At 55.3% G+C, this 15,429-nt stretch overlaps 1 protein-coding gene across 2 annotated transcripts in view; it reads left to right on the top strand.

Moving 5' to 3' along the window:
- Positions 1–8,050: 8,050 nt before the first annotated feature.
- Positions 8,051–15,429, top strand: part of Cpne5 (copine 5) — an 83,437-nt gene continuing 76,058 nt past the window's right edge. For both annotated transcript variants that reach the window (XM_021221212.2, XM_021221214.2), the window contains exon 1: positions 8,051–8,522. In XM_021221212.2, coding sequence (XP_021076871.1) covers positions 8,428–8,522 — 95 coding nt within the window. In that variant the 5' untranslated portion in view covers positions 8,051–8,427. The remainder of the gene's footprint in view (positions 8,523–15,429) is intronic.

Genomic DNA, 15,429 nt, shown 5'->3' with positions numbered 1-15,429 from the left:
ACAGCTGGATCTCATGGAGGCATTTCCCCAACTGAAGCTCCTTTCTCTGTGATAACTCCAGCTGTGTCAAGTTGACACAAAGCTATCCAGTATACACCCATTTCAGGATGATCAAACTAAGGAAGGGCCAAAGCCCAGTAGAGTGATGGACAGATGGAACAATGGATCCAAGGCTGCTAGCTAAGAACGGATTTGGGGATTTCTTCCCGAGTTTAGCTCTTTTTCATTTGTTCCCATCCTTGATACATAGAGGGGGAAGATGACCTTGCAAGTGGGGACATCCACCTTGCCCCGAAGTCCCAGATTACTTCCCAGAAGCCAGCCGCTGGGGCCAGGACACACGTGACCCTAATCAGTGTGTTTATTGGGTCAGAAGTGTAATGGCCAAACCGCTGGGCTCCGCTCATGGAAATCACTTCCCTCTCTTTAAGGGTCTGGCTGGGCTCCATTAAGAGCTGTGCCCTGTGTAGTCAGCAGAGGCAGAGGCAGTGCGGGGGAGGGGCCAGGCACATCTCTACTTCCTCATTAACTGACAGGGAAAGTGGCCGTTCCGGGTCAGCATACACATGTAAGGAAGCCATCAAAGGAAGGGGAAGCCGGGCGTGGTAGCGCAGCGCACGCCTTTGATCCCAGCACTCGGGAGGCAGAGGCAGGCGGATTTCTGAGTTCGAGGCCAGCCTGGTCTACATAGTGAGTTCCAGGACAGCCAGGGCTACACAGAGAAACCCTGTCTCGAAAAACCAAAAAAAAAAAGGAAGGGGAATCCACAGCCCACCATCGTTCTCAGCCACGTTTAATCCTGAAGGCTTTGTGTTGGAGGCCCCCTTTCTGGAAGCAGGAGGAACAAGGGACTTAGGAACTTAGTGAGCTCAGGTGCTGGGTGGCTTCTGGTTCCAATAGATGCTCAATGCAGGGCTGCAAAATTCCCTTCCTCTCTGGTCTGCTTTGTCCCTCAGTCACACTGGAAGTTCATGTGTGTGTGTGTATGTGTGTGCGCGTGTGCACGCACACATGCAAACACTGTGCATGAAACCCAGAGCTTAGTACATACTAAGGAAGATCTGTGCCATGGAATTATACCTCTGAGCCTATCTTTTCCCTACTGGGGGAAGCCTAATGAAGAAGAGAGGGTGGAAAGACCCTAGGCCGGTGGCAGCTCCGGAGCCTGACACCTGAGCCTCATCTAAGCCCTGATGGAATTATCAGAGAACTGGAGATCAGGGCGTTCCTAGCTAAAGGTAGAGGAGGCAGGCCACCAAATGTGCCCGCTGAGCTGCTGGGAGTGAGAGGCAGAGCTAATAAACTCTGGGAAATGATGGCAGGCAGCTGAAGACTCCAGCAGGCACGCCGGGGCAGGGCCTCCGGGACCTCGGCTTGCATAGGAAGCCAGGCTCCTGGCATTCTGTGCACATTTCAGTTACCTCCGCAGCCAGGCAAGCAAACATGAGTCGCGTGGCATGAAAATCAATTTAAAGCTTAAGAGAGGAGAGGATATTTCATCCTCAGTGGCTTCCCAGGCTGCGTGCACATGCACCACTAGGAGAGAGACAGACAGCTAGGGCCTTGGGGCAGCAACAGCTTTTCCTGTATCCCCCCCCCCCCCGTTTTTTAGATGCCCAAGGGAGAGGGTGCCAGGGTCTTTGGAGCCAGTCAGGGAAGGAGGAGGAGGAGTTCAGGAATGGAATTGGCCAATAGGCTGTATCTCCCTGCTCCTCTTCCTCGGCTTGAGTGTGTGGGTCAAGAACACGTGCTTGACCCTGGGGAGCTGGCAGGACAGGGAGGGGCTGAGTCTGCATTGCAGCTTGAGACCCAATGTGAGGAGTCTCCCACTTTCTAAGATGCTCAGACATGGGGAGAGGTCGTAACATGGAGCAGGGAGTTCAGCAAGCCCCAAAGCAAGCCAGGCCGCCACACAAGGTAGGGAGGAGGCTGTTTCCAAATGAAACTAGGAGCTGGGGTTGTAGCTAAGTGGCAGAGTGCTTGCTGGCATGGCCTTAGCTTCCAGCACCAGCACTGTAAAGCGAGTTGTGGGGATTGGGGGGGGGTGTGTGAAAACTTGGACCCAGGGCTGAGGCTGGGCAAAGCCAGGATGTGGAGTCCAGGTAAGAGCCCAAGCCTTCCAACCCCCACCCCCCCTCAGCCCCCATGTACACAAGCGGTCAGATCTTGGAGTCCTGGCTAATCGGGAAGAGGCGGAGTCTGAGGCACAGGCTGAGAGAAAAGGGCAGGGGCAGCTGAGCTGGCTCCTGTGGGTCTTGTTAGCAGGGGTGAGCACACAGAGCTCGTGGTGGGGTCAGAAATGGTGCATCTAGGTGCTAAGGAGGTGAAAGTCGAGGCAGCCAACCATCCCTCCCAGAGGGAGCTGAGGTAAAATGATTCATACTGAAAATCCCGTTACTCAGGAGGCTGAGGCAGGAGGATAGCCAGTGAGTTCAGGGTCAGGTCTGATCAAAGCCAGTGCAGATCTAGACTGGGATTATAGCTCAGTTGGTAGACTGTTCGCTGAGTTTGATCCTCTGCCGTATCTAAAACCAAGTGTTCTAATCCCTAGAGGTGGAGTCAGGGCCATAGCAGGTTTGAGGCCAGCCTGGGCTACATGAGATCCTGTCTCCAAAAGGAATAAAAAAAAACAAATCAAACAAACAAAAAACCCACCACCAACACTACCAACAACAACAACAAACAACCCAGAGTCCAATTTGAATCTGAGCATTTATTAGCTTTTGTTGCTAATTACCACTCACTGGCAAACAGCCCTGGAGGGATTTCTTCCCCTCATGGGCCTCAGATTCCAGATCTGCAGAGCCATCTTTTAAGTCCTCTGCAGCACTGACACTGGATGAAGTTTGCCAGGGAGGAGAATCAAGGGAAGTGACAGGCTGTGATGTTTATGCTGGGATGTGGTGAGAGACCAAAAGATGGGCATCGCTCTGAGGATCAGGAAGAGGTCTGCATGGGGTCAGGGTCTCTATCAGGACTTGCATCCATCCCAGGGCTCTGAGCTCCGCGAGCTTGGGAGAATGAAGCCACTGGAGAGGACTCGGTCCAGGTTCCTCGCCCGAGGAAGTACAGTCAGTGGGAAACTCTGGAGATGTGTGTCTGAACTGCCCTGCATGGAGCCCTCCACCCTCCACCCTGCAGGCGGTGCGGGAGCAGAGATTCGTTAAGTGGGACGGCAGTGTCGAGGACTGAGTGGGCGGCAGATGTGAGATTCTCCTAAGATGGAGACATCTCATCCTTCCTTTCTGCGAGGCTCTGGCCTCAGACCCTGATGGTGTCAGCCGGATTGTTGACACATAGTTCCCTCGCTTCGTTCCTGACACATGCAGAATAAATGTTTAATGATGCGTGTGATGGGCACTTCTTTGATGTACTGAAGTGGACTCTGGGGGTCTTTCCGAGGACTCTGTGCTTCCAAGGGCAAGAGTGGGCATTTCAGATGAATCAAGCGCCTGCTGCACATGGTCTGTTGTTGGTCCTGCACTGTCCTCCGATGCTGGGAGTCGACAGTGAGGGAATGACAGCCCTTGTCTGTGTAAAGCTTTTCCTAGTGGGAAAACAGACAAAACGAAAGGACAGAGATAGGCAGCGGTGAGGTGAGTGACAAGCTCCTATGACAGGGACAGTTCTGGGGGAGTGTTCTTCTCTGTGAAGGGGGTGGGCATTGAAACAGACGGGGAACTCTTCCAAGCTAGGGAACGGAAAGAGCAGGTATAAAGGCTTAGGTGATGAACTGCAGGCCCAGGAAGGCCTGTGCGGCTGGCCGTGGTCACTGAAGTGATCAAAGAGATGCAGCCAGAGAGGTTAATGGAATGTTCTAGTGTGGGACGATAACATGGTGGAGGAGGAGGTCCAGAGCAAAGGGTGATCTGTGGCAGCAAGCAGGATGGGGAGAGAAGGTCCTTGGGGGAACAGTGGACATTTCTCAGAGATCACAACATCCTCCTGGTCTCTTCTACCCCAGTGAAAATGGCTTTGCCCCACCCTATCTGAGGCAGGCAGGCCCTCACTGTTCTTGGGTACCCAGCTGGGGAAGCCTCCAAGGACCTGAATACATCACTCTCCTCTAAGCTTTTCAGCAATCAAGGGGGTTAACCCACCACACAGTCTCTGAGCCAAGTCCCTTCTATCTAGTATCTCTAGCAGTGGATGGAGTCAGACTCTGCATCCTACCTCCTTCCTACCGCTATGGCAGTTTCAAGCTTCCTCCTGCCCCCTGGCTCTCCTTCCCCAGAAGAAGGCATCAGATCCCATTACAGATGGCTGTGAGCCACCATGTGGTCGCTGGGATTTGAACTCAGGACCTTCAGAAGAGCAACCAGTGCTCTTACCTGCTGAGCCATCTTGCCAGCCCACATAGTAACTTCTAAATGAGCAGGTAAATGGGCAGCTCATGCACAGCCCATGCCTCTAAGTAAGCTATGTGTTCTTCCAGGTCCAAAGCTGTGTTCACCCAGCAATGTTCTCAGGTATAGCACGGGTACCCCTCCCCGACACACGCACGCACGCACACACACGCACACGCATGTGCACACTGTCCCCTTGCACACTCCAGCTCCAGCCCTCACATCAGCTTTCTCCCATCATAAAAGGGCAGATCGGAGGGCAGCACTTACTCAAAGTGCCTCTGGAGGGGAGGGGAGGGGAGGGGTGGAGAGGGGAGGGCGACTGCAGCTGCCGCCTCTGCAAGGAGCTTGGTCCCCAGCCCTCAGTGCTTTTCCCCTCCTTATAGATGCCGAGAGCGAGCTGCCTCTCAAAATTGCTCTGCCATCATTAACACCACGAATCAGGTCAGATGAAGGCCGTCTGCAGTCTTGGACGGCGGCGAAGGCAAAGTGCTGACGCTGATTATCTTAGCTCTTCTGGGCACCGCCCCGGGTCCGTGATCGCGGTTCTTAATCAGAGGGACGATGGTGCTTCCATGGTGGGTGGGCTGGGGTCAAGGTTGCCTCTGATCTGGGTTCTAGGCGACCAGAGTCAGTCTGTACCACGTGATGGGTCACCAGAAGGCTTATCAGGATGTCGCGGGTGGCCGGCCTAGTGACCAGAATACTGTGACACCTTCTAGAGAACAAATTCACCCAAATGTATCACTCACGGCATTGCTTTAAGCCATCAGTGAATACTTTGAGCAAAGACCGGAAGCGACGCTCCGGACACGCATCAGAGAGTTTTGTTCTGGGTCTGACTGCTAAGCTGGCCATGGTGCAGAGAGGTGCCTCTCAGATCTCCTCTCCATTGGTGCCCCCTTTAGGACAGACTGGTGGCAGCTGGAGCCTGGCATCTTATCTGCATCCTCCTGGTTTCATCTTGTACCTCCACTCACCTTCAGCCTTCACCTTTGACACACACTCTCGATCTGTGGTTGCCAGGCACAGACCTCCGGCCTAAGTTCTACAGTCGTCCCCGAAGAAGGCAGCTCAGCCTCGCTGCCGGCAATGGGGTGAAAGTTAAGCCCAGTACACCTGCTGGAGTCTGCATCTCAGGCCAGGACCTTCCCCGGCTCTCGGACAGTCTCAGCCGCCCCGTGTGTCAGGCTAGCCATGCCATAAGGTGAATCCTTCTGGAGGATGGGGCTGTCAGCCATGTTAGCCATGGAGCCAAGAGCTAGCAGAAGCCCCTGTTTGGGCACATGGAGTGAGAAGAATCCTGGGTGGTCCTGCCAGCCACCCTGCTTTCCCTGACCTCTCAGGCACTCTGTCCAGTCTGGCTCAGGGCTGACTCTAGCGCCCATGCAAGGCCTCACGCTCAGTGTGATCTGTCAGTCACCTCCCCTCCGGGTTCCCATTCTTCCCCCTTGTCCCCTGATCCCTGGCCCTCTGTGTCACCTTCCACAGCCCTCCTCAATGCTGGCTAGCTCTGTCTACACGTCCTGAAGCCCAACTAGCCTGGAGCTTTTAGGAACAGACCCCGTGCCTTTTTGCCTTCTGTTGTGGTTATTTTTGAGACAGGGTCTCTCTAACAGCCATGTCTGTCCTGGAATTCCCCCTGTAGACCAGGCTGGCCTGGAACTCACAGAGATCCTCCTGCCTCTGCAATACAGACTACATGCTTCTGCAAAGAGACCCTTGAGTCACCGCTCCAAATGCTATCACTTTTCAAACTCATCAGCAGACTCTCAGCTGAACAACCTCTCGGCCTCCCCATAGCTGACCAGAGACAGAGGGGGGAGGTACCGGGTGAGTGGTACTGTCCTTGCTGCCCCATGCCCTCAGCATGCCTGTGGTAAAGGAGTAACCTAATTTTTGTCCAATCATTTAGAATTGTGTTTTAAAACACATCCCTGCTAGGCAGCGGTGGCACCTGCCTTCGAGCCCAGCAGGATGGCAGAGGCAGGCAGATCTCTGTGAGTTCGAGGCCAGCCTGGTCTACAGAGCAAGTTCCAGGACAGCCAGGGCTATACAGAGAGAAATCTTGTCTTGAAAAAACAAAACAAAGCGATGATAAAATAAAAGCACATTCCTAGTCCTAAATCTTGGCAAGTCACTTCACATCTTTCTGCCTTGGTACCGTCCTGTCTACGGCGTTAGAAACTGTTCTCGTCCCGTGAACACAGGCCGAGCGAGCACCATCCTGGGTGGGAACGGCTCCTTAGGCTCATTCTGTCTCATTACCATATTGGACGATAGTGATAGTTTTATACATATTGACTAGCAGCTCACTTGGGGTTCAGACTGGATTTTGCTCTAAATTTAAAATCAATTGAAAATTGAAAAACAATAAAAAACAAAACAGACAAAAACCCACAAAGAAACAAGTGGAGACTGCGGTGTTCTTTGTGCAGAGAGAGCCCCAGGCCCAACCCCAAAGTGAGTTGTCCCCTCTCCTTCTTCCTGGGGGAGTCCAGCGCCCTTGGCTGTCTGCCCCAGGCGACAGAACTGAGCCCAGCTGATCTGGAGACGTAGGTAAACAGAAATCACTTGTGCAGGTACAAGGAAGGTGTTCTGTTTGTCTTCAACTCTGGCTCTGACTGATGTATTGAAAATTGATTTCAAACGGTGTTCGTGTGCACCTGCTCAGAATGCCCGGCTGCCAGAAGGTCACCATTGATAGCAACAGGCCACCACTGTTAGCGACAGGCATCCACGGTGTGTGAGGCGGTGGGTGAGGAAGTTGCGGCTCCACTCTGTCTTGTCTCCACTCTGTCTTGTCTCAGTAAAGCTTACATCGAGGTTGAGGAGGGGCCGCGGGTGGATTTGCTGGAGAGGAAACTCCGTGCACAGCTGGCTTGGCGCTGCAACCCCAGGCCCAGAGGGTAGGCTGAGCCTGGGAAGAGACTGCCTGAGAGATGCTTTGCCCCTCCCCTCGCTTCCCAGTGCAGGGCTCTGAGCCTGGTATACTGGGTTGCTGGTTGCAAAGCCCAGGGAGCTGAGGCCAGCCACTCAGTCTAGTGGAGGAAGCTTCCAGACAGACCCGGGGGTTGGCTCGGCCCCTATGCTCACGACGAGAGGAGGAGGAGGACGACGACGAAGGAGCTGGGTAAAGGTTCGGGCGACTAGCCAAGACCAGGCTTGGCGGACACCAGAGGCGGATGGGCAAGCTCCCACTGACCCACCCTATGTCGGAAACCAGACCAGCCTTCCTGGCACCAGGCTGATTGCCGCCTCCCCAAAAGGAGGTGGAGAGCTTGCTCTGGGCTTAGACCCTCTGGTGGCGGTGCGCACACTCAGCCGAGTCCTCTTTCCCGAACCCCGCCTAGACGCTGCCCAAACAGGTGCCCCTTGGACCGTTCCCCTCCCCCAGCACGCAGACCCCCGGCTGGACAAGTGGGGTGGGGGAACTTGCGCAGAGGGCGGCGCGCGCTCTGGGACCGTCTCTGGCTGTCGCCAGCCTTGTCCCCGTCATCCGGAGCCGCGTCCCCACGCCTGCCACGCGCGTGCACACACACGCGCGCACACACACACTCACACATTGCTCCCACACTCGCCCCGCGCAGACCCCGCCCCGGCCCCGCCCCGGCCCCTGCGGGCGGCCCCTCCGGCGCCCGCGGACCCCGCACGCTGCGCGCGCCTGGCGGGAGGCACTGGCTGCGACTCCGGGTACATTTGATTTTCCCGCAGTCCAGGGCACCCCGGAGCCGGAGCCGGAGCCGGAGCCCTAGCAGAGGACGTGGCGCTGCGCCCCAAGCCCGAGGCGGCTCAGTCCTCGCCCCTCTCCAGAGACCCCACGCCCCCTCCGGGGACCTCTCCCCTCTGCGCCCCGGTTCCCTCGCCGCGCCCCCCCCCCGCCTCCCCGCAGCAGTTCACGCGCCCCGTTTCTCCGCGGGCCCCCGCTCTCCGCCCCCTTCCCGCTCGCACTTCCCACGCCCCCTCTTCGCGCTCCTCTCCTCCCCTGGCCGCCCAGCCCAGGGCTGCAGCCGCTCCGGAGGAGGCGTGAATCGCGCAGGAATATTGACTAATTTGGGGTGGGGTGGGGGGACGGTGGGCGATGGAGCAACCCGAGGACATGGCGTCGCTCAGCGAGTTCGACTCCTTGGCGGGCAGCATCCCGGCTACCAAGGTGGAGATCACCGTGTCATGCAGGTGAGCCGCTCGCGGTTGTGTGTGTGTGTGTGGGGGGGGGGCTGCCCCGCCCCTGGGCCGGAATCCCTTTTTCTCTGTAGCTTCCAGCCTTTGCTTAGCGAGCCTGCTTTTTGCTGTTCTCGTCTCCGCTGCCTGTCTTCGGAGACCCCCCTGCCCAGCGGCGGGTGGCGATGGCTGAATGGGCAGCCAGGCAGGGGTCAGGTTCCCAGAAAGTTTGCATTCGGAGCTGTTGCTTCTAGGACTGGAGGAAGACAGGGGTCCCAGCACCAGAGTGGGAAGGGGAGGAGCTGCTCCAGGGTTTCCACTCTGGCTTTCTCTCTGATTTATCCTTCTCCAAAAGGAGAAGTGAGAGGGACTGGCGCCATTCCTCCCAGGCATGACCCTCTGTGCCTCCTGTGACCTCCCTTCTCCCCTACCCTGGCCTTTGCCCCAGCCTCCTCCCCCTCCTCCACTGTCTTAGAACCCAGCATTGGAAAGCCTCTTGCTTTAGCCTCCAGCAAGAAGGATCAACCGGGACAAGAGTCTCTCTCAGAGAGCAGGAAGCCCTGCCCGACTTAAGAGTGGTATGGCGCCATTAAAAACCAGTAACTGATGAAAAAAATCTTAAGGCGAAAGAGCAAAGGGCTGATGATGAAGTGTCAGAATCCCCAGGCAAGAGGGGGAGGAAGGAGTTTGTTTTGTAGGCTGCCACCTCCAAGTCCCCAGTAATGCCATACAGGTTGGCCTTCTCTGTGGGGCTGGGCCTCTCAGGTTCTCTGAATAGGCTGCCCCGAGGCTGGACAGGCATGTGGCTGGCCCTAGGCACTCTGCTTTGATAGGTTTGTGAGGAACATTGTGGTCCAGATATAACTCACCCGAGGTCTTGGCAATGGCCCATATAGCATTTCCAGAGTCCCATCGTACCCTTGTTCCGAACCACTCACCTCGGCATGAGGGGTCACTGTTGGGTCAGATATTGTCCACCTCATCTCTGAGTTACTGAGTTGAGACATTGGGCAAGTGTCCATATGGCCCGAGATGCTAGCCTGGGGTGTGAAAGAGGATGGATTCGGGGGGAACTGCCTCCCGAGGACTTGAGGTGAGGGCTGCTGAGGTGGTGTTCCCAGTCAGGCTCTCTAGGGGACTACTGCGGTGACTCCCAGATGTGTGCCCATCCCCCACACCTCAGTCCCACACAGAGACAATCTGAACCTGCCTCTACTCTGCTGGGAGCTTCCTGATGGCCCATCAGCTCTGTCTCACCTCCTCAGCTGTCAGCAGCTGCTAGCTTGCCCTCCTTCTGCACACAGCCCTGCCTCCCGCCTTCAATCACGCCTGTCGCCTTCAGACTCTTGAGTTGTCTCCCAGAGCCTTCCCACCTCTGAGCTCCTGAACATTCTGTTCCCTACCCGGAAAGGGCTCTGTGCTTCCCCTTCCAGGGGCATCCTTTTGTCCCAAAAGACATCAGCCTACAGCACCAGCTTCTACATCTCCAGGACCCTGAGCGCCAAGTCTCTGAGCGAGCATGGAAGGCGTGAACGGTCCCGTGAGAGTCTCCCACTCCACGGAGAGGAAGGGTCATAACTGTGTGACCTGGAGTCAGACATCTTGTGAGGGATCCCTCACTTGCCACTTGAGACAAACTTTAAGCCTCAGTTTCCCAACTGGGAAGTCTGTCTCCTCCCAGGAAAGCCTCATTGTTACAGAGGTAGCTCATGTGCTTGGCTCACAGTGGGCATGAGCACTACAGATAGATAAGGGGTAGGCACACTGAGCAGCAGGTGGCCACAGTGGCCAGCCCGAGACAGACAGAAACTCTTGGGTCCCTTCTCCGTTTTCCGGAAGCATCCAAAGGATGAAGATGTCCCGTGTAAGAGGTGCCTAGTGCCAGAAAGTTCCTAAGGGTCGACCCTGCTGTCCGTCTCTCTAAGGGACATGATCCACATTTTTTAGAAGGCCTGGTCAACCTCTGCTTCTTCCCTCCTGAAGTGGAAATGAGGGAGATGTGGTTTGGATGAGGAGAGATGAGGACAGAATGTTCACTTGGAACAGAGGGGAGGTGACAGGACAGTCTGGGTGGCCTTGACGCTCTAGATTATTTCTGCTTTAGCTGGAGCCACTGGTCCAGCTCTGGGGGAGGGCAAAGACCTGAAGAGCCCACACTGCCCTTTATTCCATGATTACCAGTTAGAGTCCCTTCTCCTGTGTCCTGGAGCACTAACTGGAACCCCTAGAGTAGAGACTTTGGGGTGTCCTGCCATGAGGACCTCAGTAACCCCTGCTGGCAGCTTCTTCCGGATGGGCAGCTGGGAGGGAACAAGGCTTCAGGGTGGCTGATGGGTTCTCTGGTTCCCCCGATCCAGCCCCAGGGACTCTGCCTTATCCTCGAGCCTGTTCTAGACAGGGGCTCCTCCTGAGCTGGGCACCTCAGCAGAACAGAGAGCATCCAGGGCAGGTCCTATATCTTGTCCAGAATCTCGCTGGTGCCTAGTGTGCGCACAGAAGGCAGACGACACATTAGGGCCTCTGCCTCTGTAGAGAACATCTTTGGCCAAACTGTGGTCCACTCCCAAGTGACTACTGTCACTGACTATGGTAGATCCAAGCCTGAACCAGCCTTGTGTTATTTGAAACGCTGGTTAAGAATGTGAGCTTAGCCAGGCGTGGCGATTCACGCCTTTGATCCCAGCACTCGAGAGGCAGAGGCAGTAGGATCTCTGTGAATTTAAGACCAGCCTGTCCTACGTAGCCAATTCCAGGACAACCAGGGCTACATAGAGACGCCTTGCCTCAGACCCCCATCAACAATAGCAAAAAAGAGTGTGATCTTGTCTTTATCTCCAGCACCCAGTAAGCAGAGACAGAGGCAGGCGGTATAGCTCTGTCAGTTCCAGGCTAGCCTGGTCTATGTAGTGAGACTATTTTTAAAAAATAAAAAAAAGTTTGGCTCTATCTTCCTGGGTTCAAATCCCAGTTTTCTTGTGATCTCCCCCTACCTGTCTCTCTGTGTGTGAGTGTGTGTGTGTTTGCACACACACATGCGTGCACATGCACTGGAATGAACAGTCACTTGAGGCTATTGGGAAATCAAACCCATATCACGAAAGCACACTGCCACTGAAGCGCATGCCAGCCCTGTTCCCGGGACTCCTGGTGAGCTGCTTCTCTGGTCTGGCCTCAGTTTCCCTCTCTGTAAAAGCAGCATAGTGATCCCCATCAATCACAGGGACGCGATGGACCAGTCTGAGAACAGTGGCTGGCGTCACCGCTGCGTAGCATGGCGTCACCATGGTACAGGTTGGATGAGTACCCCAGCCAAGCAGTTGGCATCACACGGTGACAGGGCCTGTGTCTGTGGTTGGGTGCCAGGGATGTGGAGAGCCCTGGAGATAGCTTGATGTGGAGATTCCCGGAGGAAGGATGGTTCCTGGCACTAGAATCTGGCAGATGTGCTAAAAAGTGTGACTTTGAACGCTGGATCCTGGAGCTCTTCCTTCCTGATAGTCTGCCCCGGACCTTTCTTGACTAGGAGTGTTAGCCATTCTGCAAAGCCGTTCAGAGCTCACCCGGCTGCTGCCCCATTCTCCCTCCAGACGCCCGCCCCATCAGGCCAGCATCTCTGTCTTACGCTTACAGCTGCTTCAGCTCTGCGGGTGGAAAGAATAGCTTACGTTTTTCACATTACAGGGATCCCTTGTGCTTGCTCAGGGAGGGCCATGTTGGACGGGCATACAAGGGCCCCTGAGACCAGGGCAGGCTGCGTGGCTCCTCAGGATCTCCTACAGCTTTCCTTCCCCACCAGCTAGCAGGAGCTAGTGGGTAGCTTGGCTTCTGCCCCGTAGGTTGGTTACTGCTGTCTGTTTAAGCTCACACACTTCTGGCACCCCGTGGAGAAAGACAGCCCAGCTCTGGAGCCCTGTCCTGGCCTTGTAGACAGGTGTGAGTTCACTCTCCTGCTTCTGAGAGGGCAGGGGAGATTGCAGTGGGGAGGGGGTGAGCCTGGTTGTAGCTGTAAGTTAGCATTAGGAAAAACAGAACTGTTTAACAATTGACCACACCCAGATATTCAACAGAGCCAGGCCAGGGAAGGTCACCATGATACAGGTTGGCATCCTTGTTAGATTTACGCCTCTGTGTGTGTGTGTGTGTGTGTGTGTGTGTGTGTGTGTGTGTGCTAGATGTGCCTTCTAAGCCAGCATCTCTGATCACACTGTCTTAGAAGGTCGGAGAACTTCCTTTCAGCTGCCACAGTTTCCTGAATGTCTGACTTGGGGCTAGGACTTCTTCACCCAAGGCATGGGCCCTGATCACCCAACCAGGCTTGCTAACTTAACTGGAGGCAGCTGCAGAGTCGAGGCTCAGTGTCTTGTTGGTGAGGACCAGAGTGACACCCCACCCCCACCCCCAGCCGGCTCCCTGGGACTGCTGGTCCAAGCAAACTGCCTTCCACAAGAAGGCCACTGACCTCCTCAAACCTAGGGGAATCTGGCTCCTCCAAGGGCTATGATGGGCTGAGAGATCTCTCTAATTGGATTGCACGGGGATGGGGGGGTGGAGAGATGGGGGGCGTGGGGGGTCCTCTCTCTCTGCCTCCTGGGGATGGAATTACAGGGAGGCCGTCATTCCCACCCACCATTTCTATGGATTTCTGGGGACCCCAGCTCCCATCTTCATGTGGAGCCATCTCTCCAGCTCCCCCCATCCTACCCCTTGCTGTGGCTTCTTAGCTCCCCACAATCCTCTGCAGTAAATTGCAGCATTTCTTTTTTTGTCTGTCTAGGAAATCAAGGCCTAGAGAGGTGAAGGCCAGTGCGTAAAGTTAGTGCTGGCAGGTTTGGGAGATGCGGATCCACACAGCCCGCGTCTTCAGATGGTCAGACCTTCAGAGCTTCTCCAGGTGGAGGGGTGGGCTCTATAGAGATCCTGGTGAGACCTGGAGGCTGGTGGTCCTCCCTCAGGAAAGGAAAGCAAACCTCTTGCTTGCCCGAGAGGCTGCCAATTCTGAGAGGCAAACACAGGCATCTATAATGGAAGCCAGCCTTCTGGTACCTTCCTTCCCCGGTCTCCCAGCTTTCATTCCTGCTGTTGGCTGTGCGTATGGAACAGGAAACCTGCTCAATACCCGGGATGGATGGAACTAGGGCCTGACCATTTCCCTAGCGAGTGTTCTGCTGTTGAGCATCATACCCCTTTGGGTTTGTGAGACTGTATCAGTGTGTACCTCAGCTGACCTTGTGAGTTAGAGGCCGTCTCCCTCTTCTCTCAGCTTCCTCAGTGGTGGGCTTGCTTCATGTGTGCACCCCCACACCCAGCTACACACGTTTTTGTTTTGTTTTGTTTTGTTCTTTGAGACTTGAGGGTCTTACTATGTAGCCCCGGATGTCCTGGAACTCACTGCATAGACCAGGCTGGCCTCGAACTCACAGAGATCTACTTGATTCTGCCTCCCGAGTGCTGGGATTAGAAGCATGAACCACCGGTTCTATCCCGCGTGAATTTATATATCAGCAAATGAGTTCATTCGATTCGGGCGGAGAGGCAGGTGACCTGAAGAGGCAGCTAGGAGAAGAGGGATTTACTTAGCAGGAAGGCAGGCGCAAAGGCCCTGGGGCTGGTAGACACACAGGGACCCAGTGTGGCAGAAATAGGATGAGCAGTCGGGGTCCCAGCTGAGACTAGAGAGAGGGGAGCTGTACGCCATAGCCTTGGAGGACACGGGCAGTTTTGGTGACTGTCCTCACATCATGACGGATGGATGCTGTTAGGCGGGAGTTAGGATTAACCTTACAAACAAGTTACTGAGACGCTGGGCTGGCGGGGCGTGCGGTGCATCAGGAAGTAGATGTGCTGCCGGACAGGCCAAGCGGAGGATTGTGACAGTAACATGGGCCAAGTGGACAGGCTGGGGAGTGGCTCAAAGGAGAGTCTGAAGAGCTCTCTGAGTGGTATAGACATGGCGCCAGGGGCTGAGAGCAACTAAGCCATTTCCTGTCTCTCCAGTTTAAGCTGGTGGCTAGCGGCTCAGGCCTGCTCTGAGAAGCAAGTGACCCCCATGTACCGACAAAACGCTGAGGCCAGAGGAGACTCTCCAGAGTGACAGTGGCCACGCAGGATCCCGACCTGGCTGCTTCTGTGGCCACAGCTCTCTCCCCTGACCCTGCGACCCGGCAGGGACAATGAGGCCAATATCTCAAGCAATAAAAACGTTGCCAGCCCCAGAAGGTGTGCTGAACACCCTGTGAGAACCGCTCGTTAGGCCTGGCGAGGTTGTTTGGTAGGAGAGGGCATGGAGGCGGTGGTGGGCTCACATGCCCAGGTCCTTCCTCCTGCCTGTCTCCTGTGATGACTTCTTCCCAGGAGGAGTGCAGGAGATGAATGTCTTTCCACTCCTCTCTGATGTGCCAGTGGGGTAGAAGGGGGGACAGGTGGCCCACAGAGACGTGGGAGATCCCAGGTTTTGTGACACAGGTGTTCCTGGGCACCTCAGTGACTGGGACTTTAGAGGTCAGACCCTCCCCCTTTAGGGATGTTAACCAGCATCTGCTAGCACTGAGATGCGGGGTCAGTTGAATGTTCCAGGTTAGGTAGCTGACCAAGGACCTGGCCAATCGTGTGAGTGGCTACCCCTCATCTACTGCATCAACCAGATATTTGGCATGAAGTTGATTTAGAAAAACAAAGTGACATCTGTGTTCTCTTAGGACTTGGGGCTCTCTGTGTATCTGTCATTGCTACCTGGTGTCAGTTCATCTGTTCCTATCACAAGAGGCTAGTCTCATACTGGCTGGCCTGGCTGGTGTATACCACTATTCCCAGTTCAGAGAAATCAACACTGGCACACACCTTTAATCCCAGCACTTGGGAGGCAGAGGCAGGTGGATTTCTGAGTTCGAGGCCAGCCTGGTCTACAAAGTGAGTTCCAGAACAG

This window comes from Mus pahari, chromosome 21 (genome assembly GCF_900095145.1).
Source record: "Mus pahari chromosome 21, PAHARI_EIJ_v1.1, whole genome shotgun sequence".
In the NCBI taxonomy this organism is placed as follows: domain Eukaryota; kingdom Metazoa; phylum Chordata; class Mammalia; order Rodentia; family Muridae; genus Mus; species Mus pahari.
This window is presented reverse-complemented; position numbering and strand designations above follow the sequence as displayed.